The 22,167-nt window shown below is 44.7% G+C and overlaps 1 protein-coding gene across 2 annotated transcripts in view; it reads left to right on the top strand.

Moving 5' to 3' along the window:
• The window catches only part of LOC120946788, a 149,275-nt gene that overhangs the window by 79,977 nt on the left and 47,131 nt on the right, over positions 1 to 22,167 (top strand). For both annotated transcript variants that reach the window (XM_040361485.1, XM_040361486.1), the window contains exon 12: positions 17,680 to 17,740. In XM_040361485.1, coding sequence (XP_040217419.1) covers positions 17,680 to 17,740 — 61 coding nt within the window. The remainder of the gene's footprint in view (positions 1 to 17,679; positions 17,741 to 22,167) is intronic.

Raw genomic sequence — 22,167 nt, 5'->3', positions numbered from 1 at the left:
ACACCTGTGGATGTCAAGGAGCAGCAATAAAGCCTAATAAGCATTAATTAGGCAGCTTTAAAATGACTGTGATACTCAGCTCCTTCTAGACATTTTCTGGTGTGGTTACAAACATGGTGAGGTCAAGAGAATGGTCCAGGAAGACAAGAGAAGAGGTGATTACTCTTCACAGGAAGGGCAATGGCTATAAGAAGATTGCAAAGATGTTAAACATACCAAAAGACACCATAGGAAGCATCATTCGCAAATTCAAGGCAAAGGGCACTGTTGAAACGCTACCTGGTCGTGGCAGAAAGAAGATGCTGACTTCGACTGCTGAGTGCTACCAGAAGCGTAGAGTGGAGAAAAGTCCCCTTGTGACTGCTGAGGAACTGACAAAAGATTTGTCAGATGTGGGTACTGAAGTTTCTGCTCAGACAATACGGCGCACACTGCGTAATGAAGGCCTCCATGCCAGAACTCCCAGGCGCACCCCCTTGCTGTCTCTAAAGAATAAGAAGAGTCGACTGCAGTATGCCAAAAGTCATGTGGACAAACCACAGAAGTTTTGGGATTGTGTTCTGTGGACTGATGAAACTGTTTGGGCCCATGGATCAACGCTATGTTTGGAGGAGGAAGAACAAGGCCTATGATGAAAAGAACACCTTGCCCACTGTGAAGCATGGCGGGGGGTCAATCATGCTTTGGGGCTGTTTTGCTTCTGCAGGTACAGGGAAGCTTCAGCGTGTGCAAGGTACCATGAATTCTCTTCAGTACCAGGAGATATTGGATGACAATGTGATGCAGTCCGTCACAAACCTGAGGCTTGGGAGAGGTTGGACCTTTCAACAGGACAATGATCCGAAGCATACCTCCAAGTCCACTAGAGCATGGTTGAAGATTAAAGGCTGGAACATTTTGGAGTGGCCATCGCAGTCACCAGACTTAAATCCGATTGAGAACCTCTGGTGGGACTTAAAGAAAGCAGTTGCAGTGCGCAAGCCTAAGAATGTGACTGAACTGGAGGCTTTTGCCCATGACGAATGGGCGAAGATACCCGTAGATCGCTGCAAGACACTTGTGTCAAGCTATGCTTCACGTTTAAAAGCTGTTATAACTGTAAAAGGATGTTGTACTAAGATTGAATGTCAATTGGGGGTTGAATAAAACTGATAATGATGTGAGCACAGAAAATACATTTGTGGTTATTTCATTATAAATGTTATGTTATATTTGTCTGACCTACACGTGCCTCTTTGATTTAATTGTAAGCAGGATGACTGAATGATCAAAATCAATGTCAAACTGGCCAAAACAATCAATTTCAGTGGGGGGTTGAATAATTTTGAATACAACTGTATGTCCTGTCACTAATCCTTATTTTGTGTATTAAAAAAAAATGTCTATAGAAGTCCATGCATTGTGTTTTAGCCATTTAACTACATTTTAGATAATCCTGAAGAGATCATAAAGATTAATTTCCCATAAAATATCCAGAATTACTTCCATAAAATCACTGTGATCTCTCTGTATACTGTCCATAAAATCCCTGGGCTCTCCACCATAGGCTTGCTGGTATCTATATGGGCATTTGCTCTGAAATATTTGGTAACTTCTCCCTAGAATCTCAAGGCTCACCTTCGTAGATTCTCTGGGCTCTCCTCCATATACATTTTGGGCTGTCCTCCTTAGACTCACTGGGATTTATTTAATAAAAATGGAGAATGCAGTATTTGGTGCAGCTCTGCGTAGAAACCAATCGGCTTCCAGTTTATTTAGTCAAAGCGTAATTAAAGCAGCGGTCCACCCTAATTTGAAAAAAAAAGTTGTTGCTAGGCAGATTGTCCTAATCTACCACTTCCTATTCCACAGTGATCTCTCTCCTCCTCCTCCTCCTCGTGTTGCCTCCTGGGAAATGGGGCGCGTTGTCTTCTGGGACTTGTGTGTGTCCCAGGGGATAGCCGCCCATTCACAAAGCGCCACGCGACTCGCGCATGCGCAGTAGGAAACGGGCAGTGAAGCCGCCATCCTGTTTTCCTTAATCAGGATGGCGGTGCCGGCACAAGTTCCGGAGGACGGATCCGCCTCGGGTGGCCGACATCGCAGGCACCCTGGACAGGCAAGTGTGCTTATTAAAGCGGAGGTTCGCCCACACAGGACACTTTTTCCCCTTAGCTTCATGCTCGTTTTGTCTAGGGGAATCGGCTAGTTGTTTTAAAATATGATCCGTACTTACCGTTTACGAGATGCATCTTCTCCGCCGCTTCCGGGTATGGGCTGCGGGACTGGGCGTTCCTATCTTGATTGACAGTCTTCCGAGAGGCTTCCGACGGTCGCATCCATCGCGTCACGATTTTCCGAAAGAAGCTGAACGTCGGTGCGCAGGCGCAGTATAGAGCCGCACCGACGTTCGTCTTCTTTCGGCTACTAGTGACGCGATGGATGCGACCGTCGGAAGCCTCTCGGAAGACTGTCAATCAAGATAGGAACGCCCGCTCCCGAAGACCCATACCCGGAAGCGACGGAGAAGATGCATCATGAAAACGGTAAGTACGGATCATATTTTAAAACAACTAGCCGATTCCCCTAGACAAAACGAGCATCAATCTAAGGGGAAAAGAGAAAAAAAAATTAATTGGGTGAACTCCCGCTTTAAGTCAGCAGATACAGTGTTTGTAGCTGCTGACTTTTAAAAAAAAAGTTAGAAGCTGATTGGTTTCTACGCAACAGATTTTGCCCGCTCCAGTTTTTGTAAATTACCCCTCTGAGTTTTTCTCTATTTGAAGAATTAAGATATCTCCATAAAGACATTTTCCATATAATCTTTGGGCTCTTTTGAGTAGAATATCTGGTATTTCCTAAATCAAACACTTTTTAGGATTGTCTCCATTAAGCCATGTTCCATAGTCATTGAGAGTTTCTCCAAAGAATATCTAGGTTCTCTCACATACTACTCTTGGTGGGTTACACCAGCCTATGATGTCCTCTGTGTAGATGCTGTCAGTGGAGTCACATTTATTAGCCTGCACATATAAAAGGTCTCATCATTCTGTTGTCGAATTGCTTCAATGTGGATTTGCTCAGTGGGGCTCTGCTGGGTGTAACACAGTGATAGTCATGTAATCATGGGGGTGCTGTTACTTCATCCCCCTGCTCAAACAGATACTAAGGTTTTCTATATGGATTCACATAGTTATTGTTGGGCTAGAGGAAGTCTTATCCTTGTGAGGTTCCCGCTGTGTCCTTTGTGTAATTACATCATCTTCATTATGATTGTCCCTGCAGGTGGTAGCAACCAATATGGCTGCCGTACACCGCGTGAAGCACAGTCAGTGGATTTACAGCGCATGTTCAGGCAGGGAGAATATTGTCACATAACACGTACAGGAGAATATCAGTAATTATCAGCTGGCATCCTTTAACTGGAAGCTCAATAGGTGATAATGTGAGTACGCGAAGGGAGAGAAAAAGACCCTATAATAGCGAGATACACAAAGATACGAGCTACGGTAGGGGAGCTTTTAAATGGTGGTTTGCAATCTAGTAATAAGGGGGTCATCTGTCCATTATCATTATTGCAGCTATATTTATTGTACTAGTTAAAAAATATATTGAGTGACATTTTTTGTATTACAATTTTTATATTCCCAAAGAATGACTGTCAAGGCCTACACTGTTACACCTCCTAGACCCTCCATATAATCAAAGTCACAAGCTGTCACTCATAGACTATATGGGTAAAAGTTTGTAAACACCTGACCATTACACCTATATGAACTTGTAGGATATCCCATTCCAAAACCATGGCCATTAAAATGGAGTTGTCCCCTCTCTTTGGCCATAAGCCTATGCTCTTCTGGGAAGAATCTCAAAAAGTTTGGAGTGTGGGAATTTGTGCCCACTTGTGAGGTCAGGTTCTGATAGTGGATGAGAAAACCTGGCTAGCAGTGAGTTTTCTAGTTCATCTCAAAGGTGTTCAGTAGTGTTGAGTGCAGGGGCGGACTGACAACTCATGGGGCCCCCGGGCAATAGAAGATTATGGGGCCCCTCTGGCTTACAGATGGCCACCACGCCAGGAGGCAGTGCAGAGGCAGGGCAGCTAAAATCTTGGGATATTCACATTAAAAGCATGTCAGTTTCGAACATATCAGGGACAGATCTAAAAAAAACACAGATTTTTACATACTGTCCCTGGTTTTACTGAGCCTGGCAACCCTGATGGGGCCCCCTAGTGGCATGGGGCCCTCGGGCAGTACCCGAGTGACTCAATGGTCAGTCCGCCCCTGGTTGAGTGTTGAGGTCAGGGCTCTGTGAAGGCTATTGAAGCTTCTCCACACCAAACTGATCAACTATGTCTTTATGCGGCTGGCTTTGTCAATGGGTGCAGTCATGCTGAAACATAAAGGGACCTTGCCCAAACTGTTACCACAACAATACCCATCATTGGAGACACCAGGACTCAATAATTTGCAGGGTGTACACATACATTTGGCCATATAGCCCAAGAACCGTGCCCCACCTTCTCATTGTGGCAATGCTGTTGGGTTATTCATCTGCTGGGAAGTTTTTCCTCCTTCCCAATAAACAGCCGGTGATGCTGCAGTTTTTACTGTTGGAAATGTATTTGGCTGTGATAAAAAATTGGTACGACTTTAGTCCAGTAATTGTGATAACTGGCTGCACTTTGCTGTCTTTCCAAGGAAGTTTCATCTCTGATGACTTTAGGTAGTTGTAAAACTACTCCAGGTAATTCCTCCACTCATCGTACCATATCTGCATAGACATGAAATTACCACTGTATAAATACTTAAAGTGATACTAAACACATGCTGTTTAATTTACATTGCCCCTTCTATTTCTGTATATGGATGATGGCACTGTAATTATTTTAATAAACAAATAAACCATCTAAGTACCTTTTTCCTAATCTATATACAGCGGTCACATGACCCAGCTCCTTCCCAGCCTGTCTGCAGGGAAACATAAGCAGGAGGAGCTTCTAGTCCTCTGCTGCTGGTCACATGTTAACCTCCCTGGCGGTATGATTATGTCTGGAATTTTGTACCAAAAGCTGTACAATTTTTTGCATGGAAATTTGGCAGGCCTGCAAATCTTAGGAATAAGGCCTTGTACACACGACCGTTTTCCTCTGCAAAATCCATCAAGAAAAATGCTGGCAAAGCATTGTATTTGTGTGGTATGTTTTTCGTCGAGAAAACTGTTGTGGATCTCGACGAGAAAAAAAAGAACGTGTTTCTCGTCGGGCTGGTTTACGACGAGAAACACGTTTGTGTGTATGTCAAGGGTGGCTCCAGTGTAATCAAACTTCCCCTTTATAGTGCCGTCGTATGTGTTGTACGTCACCGCGTTTGAGAACGACGAGATTTTGTCTCGACAGTGTGTATGCAAGGAAAGCTTGACGAGATTCTCGTCAAACCTGACAAGAACCTCGTCGAGGAAAACGATGTTTCTTTTACGACGAGATTCTCGGTCATGTGTACGAGGCCTAACTCACTTAAATCTGTCCAAACAAGAGTCTAGTAGACATCCCAGGTATGATAAAATTTGAAACACAAAATCATCAATTATAATAAAATAAATAATTATAACAAATAATAATGTAATTATAATAAAAATTATTCTATAATGTAATCAAATCAAAAACACTGAAATTTGCTCAGTTGCATAATTGTCGCTGTCATTATTTTTGTTTGATGACGAATTTTCCCACAAATCGCTATCGCTCAATTCTGCAAGTGATTCTAATTTATTATCGCTGTTTTTCTAGCTGCTCTAAAAGCACTTTTGACATAAAGGGACATTTTTTGGTTGCTATGGACAGTCTCCAGTTTCCAGGCAGAAAGAACAGTTTTTATAATATAAAACTGCATGCAGAACACTAGGGACAAAGGGGGTGTGTATTTATTTCATACAGTACTGTAATCTGTAAGATTACAGTATACTGTATGTGTATTGTGTTTTTCACTTTTTGAATTTGGCGCAGAACTCCGTCCCTGTGCGTCGTAACGCCGCAGGGAACGGAACTCGGCACTGTGAATCGAGCGAGGAGACACAGCGAAGGAGCCCGCACACACAGCAGGGACACATCGCAGGATCCAGGGACAAGGTAAGTAACTTCCCCCTGTATCCTGCAATGCAATCCCGAGTCTGGCTCGGGGATACCGCTTTTGGTATAAAAAATTCACCAAGGAGGTTGGTTTAAAAAAAAAAAAAAAAATCTGCCTTTGGAATACAGAATAAAAACAAATAATATCAATAAACCATTTTAAATAGTCATACAAATATATATTTGAAATCAAATCTTTATTTATTTATTTTTTTACAATAACATGGTGTGGGCGGATTTCTGCACAGTCTGTGTCACACCTTTCCAGCCTGTGTCTTAGAATAAGAGGAAGGTAAAGCCTCCAATAATCTTTATATAATATCTTGTCCCCATTGTACTTAGCTGGTTAGTGGGTATGGAGGAGGAGGAAGGGAGTGGGCTGTCATTTACCACTATATACGCCCACATGTGTCACTCTATAGTAACATGGGCTGCTCAGATGTGATAGGGAGGAAATGCTCAGCATAGAAACTCACTGAAAACCGAGCATGTGCAGAGTTGCCACCACAGTTGCAGCCATCAGCCTGTGTGGGTCTTGTAGAGCCGGCTACCGTCTTCAATGTGAAAGTGATGTAGCAGCTTCATACCGGCCACTTTCACAGATCCGGCTGCGTGGTAACCGCGCAGTAACCCCCCTCTCGCTGGCAGCCCGCCCTCCTCCCGTGGTTTCCCAGGCTGTCCAGTGCTTACCGACAACTGGGAACACACTTGCCGGTGTTCTATCAAATTACCTCTACCCATGAGATTATGCATTTGAAGTGACATCCCAAGCAAAAAAATAAAAAATTATTGCGCATTCGCCATGCGCTCAGCGGCATAAAGTGTTCCACACTTTCCACACACTTTATGATCTGACGGGTAGCAGTATTCTGATAGAACACCCATACAAACCTCTTACTACACCCAGCTACATCTTGAATTTCAGAGTAATTTTAGAAATTAAGTGAGCCAGCAGTAGGAAGGTGGCGGAAGCCATGTTGGTACACCCTGCACTGCTCAGCGCTAAAAAACCTTTTAGGCTTTCAAAATGAAACATCCAAACAGAATTAATATACTATATTTATTTTTATACGCTCACTTTATTGCCAAAAAATGACTCTGAAATTCAAGACGTAGCTGGGTGTACTAAGATGTCCGCATGGGTGTTCTATCAGATTACTACTATCCGTCAGATTATGTTTGTAACGAATAGCACATGGGGGAACGCTTCGCGCGTGCGCAGTAAGGTTTTTTGTCAGAAAGTCTAATTCGTTGCACAATCTGATGGGTAGCGACAATCTGATAGAATACCAGCTGGGGGAGAGAGACTGCAGTGAGACCGAGGAAGATCCATGCCTCAATCTCACCTGCAAATAATGAAACCGGAAATGGTCACTTCTTGTTTCATATGCACACTTCCAGGCCAGTACAGCCAGGAGACACATCTTGATTAGATAGTGTGAAGGGCAGGGAAGACATTGGGGTCTATTAGACCTAATGTCTCCAAAAAGAGTACTTGTCACCTGCTCAATGCTATTACGTAGGGATTTATTAACCCCTTGAATCGCGTAAATAAAAAAAACATAATAAAATATATTTAAATTTAAAAAACAAAATTCCCAAAACCCTTGTTGCCCTACACACCAGCGCAAATACAAGCCCAGGGTGCGTACGTGTATGTAAACCGCAGTCGCACCACAAATGTGACATTTCGCCGTGAATGTCAGAGTGGGATAAACAATTCTAACAGCTCCTAGTTAACTCTACATTGATGAGCTATATCGACTTTTAAAGCGTCGCCCATAGTTTTTGGCGACATCGCAGGCACACGCAAATTTAAAATATGGAATGTTGGATATCTATTTACTCAATGCAATCTAATCTTTTATATTTTAACCAAAAATGTATATTATATGGTGTGATTTTGCACTAAAATGTATTTTATTATAATCCTTCAGAAAATTTGCATTTAAAAAATAATTGCACAAATATCACATGAAACAAAAGTTTGCAACTATCATCTTTTTCTTCTATAGGGCCTCTGCTGCTTTCAGAAAATATACAATGTTCCTGGGGTTTGTGCAATTTATTGCCCAAAAATTGGATTTTTACATCTACAGTATGCAACAGAGGAAAAATTGCTCTGGGGCTCAATTGGTTAAAGTATAACTAAAGGCAAATGTTGAGAGGCATTAGAACATGTCAGGTTTTCATTGCTGTCCCTGCCCCTCACCCTCTCTATTTGCCATGTTTACCATTGTCACTGAAAGTTATAGTGAAAAAAATCCCAAATTTTGGGTTGTCCCCAGAACAGTAATAGAGAAGAAATCTTCCAATGGGGACTCTTGGGGAATCTTCCAATGGGGACCGTTGGAGAGGAGATCGCTGTACTAACATTGGATTGTTAGTACAGAGGCTCTGACCTGAGCTGTCAGGTTTTATTGTTTATTGTTCATTAAAGCATCCACATGTAAAATTATAAAATGTCAACAAGCAAGTCAGTTTCAGCACTGCCCAACACATTGGGGGTTATCCTCAAAAGAGATACTCCGACTTAACTGCTGTTCAGTCTGTGTGTAACTTTGGAAACGATCCTCAAAAGGCTTTTTCCAAAGTTACACAGAAGATCCGGCATGTGTAATTGAATTACACTGCCTAATTTTAGGATGCAGTACCGCATCCGCCGCTGGGGGCATTTCGAGTCGAAATGCCGTTGCTAGTATGCAAATTAGCACTTAAGGCGATCCACAAAGCTTTCTAGCTTCGTTTTTGCGCCGTAAGTGTTATTTTGCAAGTGTAAAATTAGGGCTCGTTCTACAAAGTGTAAAGTTAGTCACACCTTGTAAAGGCCCATTCCAGCGACGGCATTTGGTATGCTTTCCCGAGGGAGAACTCCACGGCAATTTGTAAAAAACAAAACCGGCATGGGTTCCCCCCCAGGAGCATACCAGGCCCTTAGGTCTGGCATGGGTTGTAAGGAGACCCCCCCACGCCGAAAAATTGACGTAGGGGGTCCCCCTACAATCCATACCAGACCCGTATCCAAAGCACGCTACCCGGCCGGCCAGGAAGGGAGTGGGGACGAGCGAGCGCCCCCCCCCCCTCCTGAGCCGTGCCAGGCCGCGTGCCCTCAACATGGGGGGGTTGGGTGCTCTGGGGCAGGGGGGCGCACTGCGGGCCCCCCCACCCCAGAGCACCCTGTCCCCATGTTGATGAGGACAGGACCTCTTCCCGACAACCCTTGCCATTGGTTGTCGGGGTATGCGGGCGGAGGCTTATCGGAATCTGGGAGTCCCCTTTAATAAGGGGGCCCCCAGATACCGGCCCCCCACCCTAAGTGAATGGATATGGGGTACATCGTACCCCTATCCATTCACCTGGAGGCAAAAAGTAAAAGTTAATAAACACACAACACAAGGCTTTTTAAAATATTTTATTATTCTGCTCCGGATGCCCCCCCTGTCTTCGTTATTAGCTCAATTACCAGGGGGGGCTTCTTCTTCCACTCTCCGGGGGTCTTCTCCGCTCTCCGGGGGGGGGTTTCTTCTTCCGCTCTCCGGGGGGGCTTCTCCGGACTCCGGGGGGCTTCTTCCATCTTCTCCCCTCTTCCGCTCTTGACTCGGCGAACCCCGGTTCTTCTGCAGCTCTCCGGTGCCTTCTTCTTCAGCGCTGGCTGCCTGCTATGTTTGTGTGTTAGCTCGATTTCAAACAGGCAGCCGGTGCGGTCTTCTGTGGCGTCATCTTCTCTTCTGGTCTTCTGTTCTTCCGATGTTGCCTCGTCGCCTGTTGTCGCTGTAATGATGGAAGCGCGCCTTGCATCACATTTATATAGGCATCACCGTCCCATCATGCTCCGGCAGGTACCCACGTGGTGGGTGCCTACCCACGTGCACCCACCACGTGGGTACCTACCGGAGCATGATGGGACGGTGATGCCTATATAAATGTGATGCAAGGCGCGCTTCCATCATTACAGCGACAACAGGCGACGAGGCAACATCGGAAGAACAGAAGACCAGAAGAGAAGATGACGCCACAGAAGACCGCGCCGGCTGCCTGTTTGAAATCGAGCTAACACACAAACATAGCAGGCAGCCAGCGCTGAAGAAGAAGGCACCGGAGAGCTGCAGAAGAACCGGGGTTCGCCGAGTCAAGAGCGGAAGAGGGGAGAAGATGGAAGAAGCCCCCCGGAGTCCGGAGAAGACCCCCGGAGAGCGGAGAAGACCCCCGGAGAGCGGAGAAGACCCCCGGAGAGCGGAAGAAGAAGCCCCCCCTGGTAATTGAGCTAATAACGAAGACAGGGGGGGCCTCCGGAGCAGAATAATAAACTATTTTAAAAAGCCTTGTGTTGTGTGTTTACTACATTTTACTTTTTGCCTCCAGGTGAATGGATAGGGGTACGATGTACCCCATATCCATTCACTTAGGGTGGGGGGCCGGTATCTGGGGGCCCCCTTATTAAAGGGGACTCCCAGATTCCGATAAGCCTCCGCCCGCAGACCCCAAAAACCAATGGCAAGGGTTGTCGGGAAGAGGTCCTGTCCTCATCAACATGGGGACAGGGTGCTCTGGGGTGGGGGGGCCCGCAGTGCGCCCCCCTGCCCCAGAGCACCCAACCCCCCCATGTTGAGGGCACGCGGCCTGGCACGGCTCAGGAGGGGGGGGGGGCGCTCGCTCGTCCCCACTCCCTTCCTGGCCGGCCGGGTAGCGTGCTTTGGATACGGGTCTGGTATGGATTGTAGGGGGACCCCCTACGTCAATTTTTCGGCGTGGGGGGGTCTCCTTACAACCCATGCCAGACCTAAGGGCCTGGTATGCTCCTGGGGGGGGAACCCATGCCGTTTTTTTCTTTGAAAATGGGCATGGAGTTCTCCCTCAGGAATGCATGCCGCTGTCATTTTTTTTATCCCCGACGCAACTTTAAGCCGTCGCGATCCTCAAAACTCGGCGTAACGTAACTTCGCGCATGCGCAGTACGGCCGGCGCGCATGCGCAGTACGGCCGGCGCGGGAGCGCGCCTCATTTAAATGGGACTCGCCCCATTTGAATAGGAACGCCTTGCGCCGGCGGAATTTTAGTTACACAGCCTGAAATTTCTAGATAAGTGCTTTGTGGATCAGGCACTTAGGTAGAAACTTTAAGGCAGTGTAACTTAAATTGGATTTTTTAAGTTACGTCAGGTTTTTGTGGATCTGGCCCATTATGCCTAATTGACTTTTTCATCGGGTGGTGCGGAAAGGCTTGATGTGCTTCCGAATGCACCAAAAATTGAGGGGAGGTGCGGCGGCAGTAAACTCTCAGAATCCAGTTTAATGCCGCGTACACACAGTCGGAATTTCCGACAACAAATGTTCAAAGTGAGCTTGTTGTCAGAAAATCCGACGTGTGTATGCTCCATCGGACATTTGCTGTCGTAATTTCCGACAAAAAATGTTTGAGAGCTGGTTCTCAATTTTTCCGACAACAACATTTCCGATCGTCTGTAGCCAATTCCGACACACAAAAATCCTACGCATGCTCGGAATCAATTCGACGCATGCTCGGAATCATTGAACTTAATTTTTCTCAGCTCGTCGTAGTGTTGTACGTGACCGCGTTCTTGGCGTTCGGAATTTCCAACAACATTTGTGTGACCGTGTGTATGCAAGACAAGTTTGAGCAAACAATCCGTCGGGAAAAAATCCACGGTTTTGATGTCGGAATGACTGATCGTGTGTAAGCGGCATTAGAGAACAATATTTGTATTTGTGTTAAAGTTCAGAAATTCACAAAAAGACGCCTGACTGGCAACAGCAATGAGTAGGTTGCAGATGTGCCAACAGTGTCTTTCTGGAGTGGCGAAATGTGACCTGACTGGTCCATTCCCAAATGGGGAGGTCTCCAGAAAGGATGGTGTGTACTTTTCCTTTCCCTACTCGTCAGAACCCTCTCCCGCTGCTAATCATTGTCCCTGTCAGATGGGAGACATGTCCCTACACTACCCACATGTAAAATGCACATCAAGCCTGGGAACCTAGGCCTTAAATGGGCTCTACCTGACCCAAGATGGTGCCAAAGTCACATCGGGCAGCAGCATCCAATCGGATAGCTTCCCCAGTGACACAGGAAACCATAGAGGAACCATGTTCTTCTCAATTTCCCCTCCAACTGCAATGCCGTGAGCGCCACCTACAGGAGAAAATAGACTGTACTTGCCTTTAAACTAGCTATCAATGGGACAGATCCATAGACGAAGTACGCCGGCGTATCTACTGATACGCCGGCGTACTTTCAAATTTCCTGCGTCGTATCTTTAGTTTGAATCCTCAAACCAAGATACGACGGCATTTGGGTTAGATCCGACAGGCGTACGCCTTCGTACGCCTTCGGATCTTAGATGCAATACTTCGGCGCCCGCTGAGTGGAGTTTGCGTCATTTTCCGCGTCGGGTATGCAAATTAGCGATTTACGACGATCCACGAACGTACGCGCGGCCGTCGCATTTTCTAACGTCCTCTGTAGTCGGCTTTTTCCAGCGTATAGTTAAAGCTGGTATTTTGCGGCGTATAGATAGACTTGCCATGTTAAATTATGGCCGTCGTTCCCGCATCGAAATTTTAAATTTTTTTATTTTTTGCGTAAGTCGTCCGTGAATAGGGATGGACGTAACTCACGTCGAAGTTAAAAAAATGACGTCCTAGCGACGTCATTTAGCGCAATGCACGGCGGGAAATTTCGGGACGACGCATGCGCAGTTCATTTGGCGCGGGGAAACGCTTCATTTAAATGAAACCCGCCCCCAACCCGCCCAATTTCAAATCCGCCACCAGAAATACACTACGCCGCCGTAACTTACGGCACGAACTCGCTGAGGATTCGAATATACGCCAGGTAAGGTACGGCGGCGTAGTGTATTTCTGATATGCTGCGCCCATCTATTTCTCTCTGAATCTGGCCCAATATTTATAAGAACTAACACCATTATGTTATTGGACTCAACTGAGTATTAGTTTTCCTTTAGGGATCAGGCAGTTGAAGTAGATTGGATCCCACTTTACAAGTGTTTTCTGCTCTTTTTTTTTTCTGGATGAACTGCGGACTTGTGGTTCTGAGGATGAAGGTTTTTTAATAGTTTTGTCTTTCAGTTGAACTCGATGTGTCTCTTTTCAGCCTTTATAACTGTGAAGCACATGGAGTTAGATTTAGGAAATGAAGGAAATATCATTATCACAGCTTGACAGAATAAAGAAAAATATCTGGCCAAGAATTATCCGTGGAACAAACTTGCTGTGTGCCTCTTACGCCGCGTACACACGATCGTGTTTCAGCATGAAAAAAAAACGTTGTTTTTCAGCATGTCGAAAAAACTACGTTTTACCAACTTCATCATTAAAACGACGTTGCCCACACACCATCGTTTTAAAAAAATGATCTAGCAAAGCCGCGGTGACGTACAACACGTACGACGGCACTCTAAAGGGGAAGTTCCATTCGCCTTTGGGCTGCTTTAGCTGATTCCTTGTTAGTAAAAGACGATTTGCGCTTTTCTGTCTGTTACAGCGTGATGAATGTGCTTACTCCATTATGAACAGTAGTTTTACCAGAACGTGCGCTCCCGTCTCATAACTTGCTTCTGAGCATGCGCAGGTTTTTTACGTCGTTTTAGCCCACACACGATCATTTTTTACCACCCGAAAAACGACATCGTTTAAAACAACGTTAAAAAATGCAGCATGTTCGAATTTTTTTTTGGCGCTTTTCAGAACCTAAAAAATGATGTGAAGCCCACACACGATCATTTTAAATTAAATTTTTGAAAAACTGCGTTTTTTTTCAATTCCCGAAAAATGATCGTGTGTACGCGGCATTACACGCTACTTTATGGTGGAGGAAATATATGGATTTCCTGATATGTTTTTCTCCAGGACAGAAGATCTTAGAAAGTATTATTTTACTGAAAAAGTAGTTGATGTTTGGAATAAACTTCCAGCTGAGATAGAGAGTCAGTCAACAGTATTTGGCTTCAAACTTGCTTGGGACAAACATAGATCTATACTCCAACAAAAAGGTAAAAAAAAAATTTGTATAAAAAAGAAAAAACATGTAGATTTGATGGACTACTCAACCTTTTTTTCTGCCATCACTTCTCTGTTTCTAAGACCTAAATCACTCCTGGTGTTGCTGTGCTACGCTGTGTCTCTCCTGGCTGAGTTTCTGTGTTGTTTCGGCCGGTAAACGTCCGTCTTCCCCTCGGGACCTTTTCCTGCCTCATTAGAGTGACCCGCGGGACCAAGGAGATGAGTGAGCCCAAGTCATGTGGTTGCAGGTGCTGTCCCCCTTAAGGCTCTCTTCTCTGTCCGGACACTTTTATCTTCCTCCACCCCTGGACTCTGACCCCTCCTGACTTGTTTGGGTTGAAATGAATGTTCAAAGACCAATTTAAATGTTTAGCTGTTTCCCATAGACACATGAGACGCGGCTGATGACAACTTGATCTGTCACCGTCCAACTTTTCCCAGATCGTAAGTTGCAAATGGCAACAAGTTTTCTGCCTGGGGACAATCACATTTCATAGCAAATGTCTTGTTTACAGATGAAATAACAATTATTGGATGACTTATCCCGCAGCCATAAAGCAGACTCTACAGCTCTTTTTTTGTAATCAATATACATGATTGTGTTCATTACATAATTACTCTACACAATCTATATAATTAACTGCATATTCATTTTCTATGTAAATACTTAACCAGTCATATATATATATATATAATTTGTATAAAACTTTAATTCAATCCCCAACTCTGGGCAGAATAGAAAAGATCCCACGCAGTAGGGCTGTGCCCCCCTGGTAGGGGTCAGTTGCTCATTTTGACATGGGGAGAGGCAAAACTGTTTTTCGTATCTGAGCCTCTGCTCCCCTGGTAGTCGGCGCTCCTGCACAATCTGGCGGTGGACCGTCCCTTGGCATCCTTACATCAAGTGCAAGGCTATGGATCCTGTTCTGGTCTTGATGACCTCAGGACCTTAGAACATGGGGGTGCAAAAGCTGCAAAGACTGGTTTAGCTGCAGGGGGAAGCAGAGGATGGGGTAAGAACATAGGTGTGTGCCGGGTGTGCATGAGTACACCCTAATCACCCTGTGCAATTCAGATTTCCCCTGCTTCCAATGCTCCCCTTTCTCCCCCCTGCGGGGATCCACCAGCTACCCACCTCTCCTCTCCCACCTGCTGCTACGGTGGGATGTTTCAGGATGGATGGATGAATGAACACAGTGAGTGATCTCTACCGATAGCTCTTGTGTTCATTCTTAATTGAAGCATTGGGGTTGATTTACTAAAGGCAAATAGACTGTGCATTTTGCCCTCTGCAAGTGCAGTTGCTCCAGAGCTTAGTAAATGAGGTAAGGCTTCACTTTGCAAAGAGTGCCCAATCACATGCAAAAACAGCATTTTTACTTGCACATGATTGATGGAAGTCAGCAGAGATTCTGCTCATTTACTAAGCTCTGGAGCAACTGCACTTTGAAAAGTGCACAGTCTTTTTGCCTTTAGTAAATCAACCCCATTATGTTTACTATGCTTCATTTGTGAATGAACAGGAAACCGCTCACCGAGAGCACTTCCCATTCATTCACTGTCCAGTGCAGCTGAGGCTGCAGAGAAAGGAACCAGGGAAGCTCTGTCCTCCAGTCCCTTTCTCTCTGTTTAGACCCCTGATATTTCACCAAAGGGGTTTTCTAAAAAGAAATTGTAAATAAAAAATAATATTGTAAAAAAATATTTAGAAAAATACATTTTTTTTTAAATAATTAAAAAAATAATAGTAATAAAAACTACTGACACTGCCCACTGCCACCAATCTCTGCTTAACTGACACCGTCCACTGCTCTGCTGATATACACGCATGTGTTTGTGCTCTGGGGTGCACACCCTAAAGCAATAGGCAGCGCACACCTATGGGTAAGTATATTTATTTTTATTGTTCCCCAGACATAAACAAACACTGCAAGGGATAACTTTTTATTTGCCCAGAGTGTTTGGGTTTTAAAAATACTTCCTAACAAATAGGTAGACCCAAATTATGTTTCTTATAATGCCTCATACCACAATGTATACAGGTTTGTTAAGTCATGTTTTGTGAATATTTTGTAGTTTCTCACTGCCAGTAACGGCACTTCTGGTTCCTGAGGTGTGCTGTCCTTTAAGCCGACCATAGACCGCTCGAATCTCGGCTGGTTCAGCAGGGACCAGCCAAGATTTGAACCATGTATGTTCAAACGGATTGTGTTGATCAATGGATCAACTTGGGTACAACCAGCCTGTTGGATTTTTCATGCAATTATTGCCGGTGGCTAATCACTGTGTTCTCTTGGCATAGATGGCTACCTACGTCCCCCTTGCCAGGAGAACACAATAGTTCCACGGGAGGCATTCTCCCATCAACACTGACTTGTATGTTAATGGGGGAATCAAGCAGGTGTTCTTTTCTGCAACCCGTGGTTGTAGGAAAAGAAATCGCTCGATCTATGGTCGGCTTTTGTTGGCTGTTGGACTGCTTATCTCATAGATCTGAAAGGCAGCCCAGCAGCATCTGCAGGAGTTCAAATGGTAAAGCAGTGTTTCACAGGAAAAGGCTGCCTTTAAACTGCTTTGTCTGCAGTTCACATGCACCCTAATAGGACATTTTTCATCCACAGAAACGTAACCGCAATCACATTGGGACCAATGTATGTCCTTTTTTCATCCGCAAACGGATGGATGAAAAATCGGACATACGGTCCGCACGTGTGAAAGGGGCCTAAGGCCTCGTACACACGACCGAGGATCTCGACGGGCGAAAAACACATCGTTTTGCTCGTCGAGTTCCTTGTTAGGCTGTCGAGGAACTCAACGTGACAATTTTCTCCATTCCCGTCGAGGAAAAAAAAGACATGCTCTCTTTTTGGCTCATCGAGTTCCTCGAACAGTTTCCTCGTCCAAAAATGTACACACGACCGGTTTCCTCTGCAAAAAAAAAAAAAACAGCAAGTTTCTTTTTGCCGAGAAACTGACAGTTGATGCACATTCAAAACACACGTCAAGCACAGAAAGACATCGGCCATGGACATGAGCCTTTAGAAATTCTTGTTGTTCTTTTGTTCTCACATTGGGGTTGATTTACTAAAGGCAAGTAGACTGTGCACTTTGCAAACTTCAAAGTTTAGTAAATGAGGTAAAGCTTCACTTTTTCAAAGAATACCCAATCATCGAAAATTAAAAAAAAAAAATGTTTTGCATGCACATGATTAGATGATGGCAGTCAGCAGAGCTTCCCCTCATTTCCTAAGCTCCGGAGCGACTGTTCTTTCAAAGTGCACAGTCTGTTTGCCGTTAGTAAATCACCCCCAATGTGTCAGGAAGGGTCACCATGGCTGGTTGCGGTAAACCGTATAACACCAAACTCCTGAGCAGATTCCGAAAGAAGGAGAGTTTGTTTTTGTGTGGAGATCTGGTGGGATTAATTAGCTCCAGCAGCCCCTCAGGATAATCCGTCCCGGCTTGTGTCTGTTTATATTTGTGTTTTATCTCTTATGGCTCTTTCATTTATTTTATGTTTTTTTTTTATCTTGGCAGGTCTTGTCCACCACTCAGAGCCTGAATTCTGGACGTCTTATACTCAGTGACACATCTACACGTATGTAGGAATTATCTATGTATTATATATATATTGGCCGGACAGAGGCACCTGATTGCCCCCCTCCCTTTTCCCCGCAGCAGGTGTCAATCTTCAGCCGGGGAAATTCCCCCCTCACCTCGGGCCAGAATAATATTCAGCTCTGGAAAAGCTCTGGGGAGCCCATCAACTTTCCAAATTGCTCTGCTTGTGAGATATCAAAGCCGCGGCTTCAGCTGTGAAATTAAAACCAAAATAAACGGGCAGAGCCGAGCATGACAAGTGATGAATTAAACGCAGGTCCTCCGCACATTCTGTAACCGCCTGATAATGTAAACATAGCCACACTGATCGCTCTTTAGGCTCTTTATTAGGCCCGGGGAATTGGGGGGGAGACACTGCTCTCCAGACGTAGATTTTATAAATCAGATACAAGTTGTTTCCTTGACTCTCGGGCACACAGGCTGCAGTAACCCATTCCATCCGATCTGATGGTATTTAGGGAACACTGGCTGAGGTAACCCATAGCGATCTCTCTGATCGGACAAAATTTGGTTGCTACGGGTTATATCGCTTTATGCCCTGACATACCTGTGGCTGGTGTAAAAGCAATTGGCAGAAAGTTTGTGACTATTTGCACTTACGGTAGTTAGGCTGCATTCACACCTAGGCGTTTTCACGCCCGCCGCTATTGCAGCCTGCAATACGCTGGAGGGGTTATTTTACATTGTCGGCTATGGAGATGGTTCACATCTCCACGCCGAAACGCCTGAAGCTCAAAACAAGTCCCGGACCCTTTTTTCGGGCGGCTTCGGCGTTCGGGCATAGCCGACAATGTTAAAATCACCCCTCCAGCAAAAAACAAGGCTAAAAAACGACGCGTTTTGTCGCTGCAAATCGCGGGACAAAACGCCTATTTTATGTCGCCGCATATCGCCTACGCAAAGGTGTGAATGCAGCCTAAGCCTCACGTCGCTGACAAAGGTGGTCACCCTGAATGGAGTAAAATAACACAAAGGGGTGCATTTACTAAAGTCAAATAGACTGGGCACGTTGCAAGTGCAGTTGTTTCAGAGCTTAGTAAATGGGATGAAGCGTCACTTTGCAAAGTATACCCAATCACATGCAAAAAAAATAATGAAAAAAGAGCATTATTGCTTGGACATGATTGGATGATGCAAGTCAGCAGAGCTTCTCTTCATTTACTAATCATCCTGGTTCTGTATACAGTCTGTGCAGAAATGTGGGAGGGACCCAGCAGGCCCCACCCCACTACAAGCTGCATGTAGAATAATACAGGAGGGGGTGGAGACAAGACCAGTGATCCTGCCACAAGGAGAGAGAGCAGCAGTGACCAGTCTTGATTACAGGAGACTCCTGCAAAAAAAAGGCAAATTTTTTTTTTTTTTTTAACCAGAAAAAAAATTAAGTTTATTGAGATGCAAAAGAGAAGTACATACATGTCAAACATTGGATCAACATATACCGGCATTGAGTATGAGATTTGCAGTCATATACTATACATTTCAGGCTTTTACGCCGTTCCGCACAAAAAAGGCAAAGTTTAATGCTAGGAATATTGCACAGATCTGTAAAAAAAAAAATACACAAAGCACACCAAGATTCAATTCACCTCCCTGGCGGTATGAATATTTCAGATTTTAGGTGCTGAAAGCGGTACCCTTATTGTGCATGGAAATTTGGCGTTTTATATTGTAGGCCTGTAATTCTTAAGCCTCGTACACACGACCGAGGAACTCGACGGGCGAAACACATCGTTTTCCTCGTCGAGTTCCTTGTTAGGCTGTCGAGGAACTCGACAAGGCAAAGTTCTCCATTTCCGTCGAGGAAAAAGAAGACATGCTCTCTTTTTGGCTCGACGGGATCCACGTTTCTTTCTTGCAAATACCAGCAAGTTTCTTGCTGGTTTTTGCAGAGAAACTCGGTCGTGTGTACGAGGCCTCAGGAATAACTCACTTAAATCTGTCCAAACAGGAGTCTAGTAGACATCCCGGGTATGATAAAGTTTGAAAAACAAAATCATAAATTATAATATAATAAATAACTATAAATAATTATAACAAATAATGTAATTCTAATAAAAATTATTCAATAATGTAATCAAATCAAAAACACTGATATTTGCTCAGTTGCAGAATTGTCGCTGTCATTACTTTTATTGTTTGATGACGAATTTTCCCACAAATCGCTATCGCTCAATTCTGCAAGTGATTATAATTTATTATCGCTGTTTTCTAGCTGCTCTAAAACCACTTTTGACATAAAGGGACAGTTTTTGGTTGCTATGAACAGTCTCCAGTTTCCAGGCAGAAAGAACAGTTTTTATTATATAAAAGTGCATGTAGGGCACTGGGCAGACCACTAGGGACAAAGGGGGTGTGTATTTTTTTCGTACAGTATTGTAATCTATAAGATTACAGTATACTGTATGTATTGTGTTTATTTACTTTTTTGAATTTGGCGCCGATCTCCGCCTCCGTGCGTCATAACGTCGCAGGGAACGGAGCTCGGCGGCACACAGGCACTGTGTGAATTGAGCGAGGAGGACGCAGCTCGATCACACAGCGGGGAGGCATCGCAGGATCCAGGGACAAGGTAAGTTATTCCCTGCCTGTGGACACTGCGAGGCGATCCTGAGTCTGGCTCGGGGATACCGCTTTTGGTTCTGAAATTCCTCCCCGAGCCAGACTCGGGAATACCGCCAGGGGGGTTAAGAAAACACATGTTTATTGGATTTAGACAATGGGTAGATTTACTAAAGGCAAACAGACTTGCTCCAGAGCTTAGTAAATGGGATGAAGCTTCACTTTATAAAAAATACCCAATCACATGCAAAAACAAAAATAAAAAAAACAGCGTTATGCTGGGACATGATTGGATGATGGAAGTGCTCAGGAGCAACTGCACTTGCAAAGTCCACTGGCTATTTGCTTTTAGTAAACCCCCCTTCATGGTTTAACTATATTATAGCATTTTTATCTGCCGCAGTCAATAAATGATGAGATGTAGAGAGGTTGCAAAATCTGAAATGAATTTTAAATGGCAGTTTATAAAAATAAATAAATAATCGCAATTAAAACTAAATGGTCGTGTATTCAATTTCTCTGGGATGGGCCAGTATGAGTTCTCCACCAGAAAATGAACACTGAATTATGGGGAGACTGAAAGTCCGTTGTGCCTGGGAAAGGGGGGGGGTTACAGATGTTAACTATTTCTGTGCTGTAGATCTCTCTTGTAACTGGCACCAGCGGCCCCCTCTCAGTTCACATCTGGTGGGCTGGGGGTGGTAATGCCGATTCACCTGCCTTCTCCTCCTCAGCTCCTGGTGAAAATTCCAGGAAATGAGTAATCAGGTCGTACTTAACCCTTGACTTCTCAGCCTAGCTCTGAAGATCAGTGGAAAATGCCATTAATCCAGCACTTCAGTCCTTCCCAGGGGAGCGCTCTGCACTGACAGTGATTGTAGAGTGCTAGCTCTGTGGAGCAGAGACAGCCAAGAACAGAACTGTACAGTGTGTGATTGGAGAGTGCCAGCTCTGTGGACTAGAACAGGTTTATAGTGGCAAGCAAAAAACTGTGTTGTAACTCTATCAACTCTAGAGTGTCAACTCTGTGAACAATCAGAGTCAGCTTGTTTCCCTCTAATGGCTATTACCAGGGCTGTCTTAATGCATGGGCACCCCCAGGCAATAACCAGGGGCCCCAGGTGCATGGGGTCCCCATGATTTTCTTACATTACATCATACTTACCAACTGTCCTGGCTTTGACAGTACAATCACGCTTTTTTACTAAGTTGTCCCAGGATGGCCATGTCCCAGGCAGCGTCCTGGAACCTGTACTGTGCCCTCCTGATCCCAGTATTGTGCCCTCCTGATCCCAGTACTGTGCCCTCCTGATCCCAGTACTGTGCCCTCCTGATCCCAGTATTGTGCCCTCCTGATCCCAGTACTGTGACCTCCTGCCTCCCCCCGTTCTGTGGTTTTTGTGTTGATCAGTCTTTGATTTATGGCACGTTTTCTTAATTTTTTTAATTGATTTTGTTGAAAGTACCAACAAATATATGTTTAATTCTAGCAACAATATATACTTTAATTGTTGAAAGTAGGTGTGTAAATTGGAACAGGCTAGTAAGGGGCCCCACTGCATTACTTTGTCCAGGGGCCCATGATGCTAATAAGATGGCCCTAACTATCACTGATAAGCAACATGACAGTGTACTAAGTGGCCGTGATGGTCCAGGAAGGGGCAGGTCACCCACAATAGCCAATCAAATTACACCGTATAAGTCTGTAGGAGCCAAACCAATGAAAGTTGATTGGTTGCTGTGAGATACTGCTGTCTGTTCCACCACGAATACACGCTATTAGCGCTCCTCACAGTAACTGCAGCATGTCTATAGTGAACTAACATGTGACTTCTGGAGAAA

This window comes from Rana temporaria, chromosome 8 (genome assembly GCF_905171775.1).
Source record: "Rana temporaria chromosome 8, aRanTem1.1, whole genome shotgun sequence".
NCBI classification, from domain to species: Eukaryota; Metazoa; Chordata; class Amphibia; order Anura; family Ranidae; genus Rana; species Rana temporaria.
This window is presented reverse-complemented; position numbering and strand designations above follow the sequence as displayed.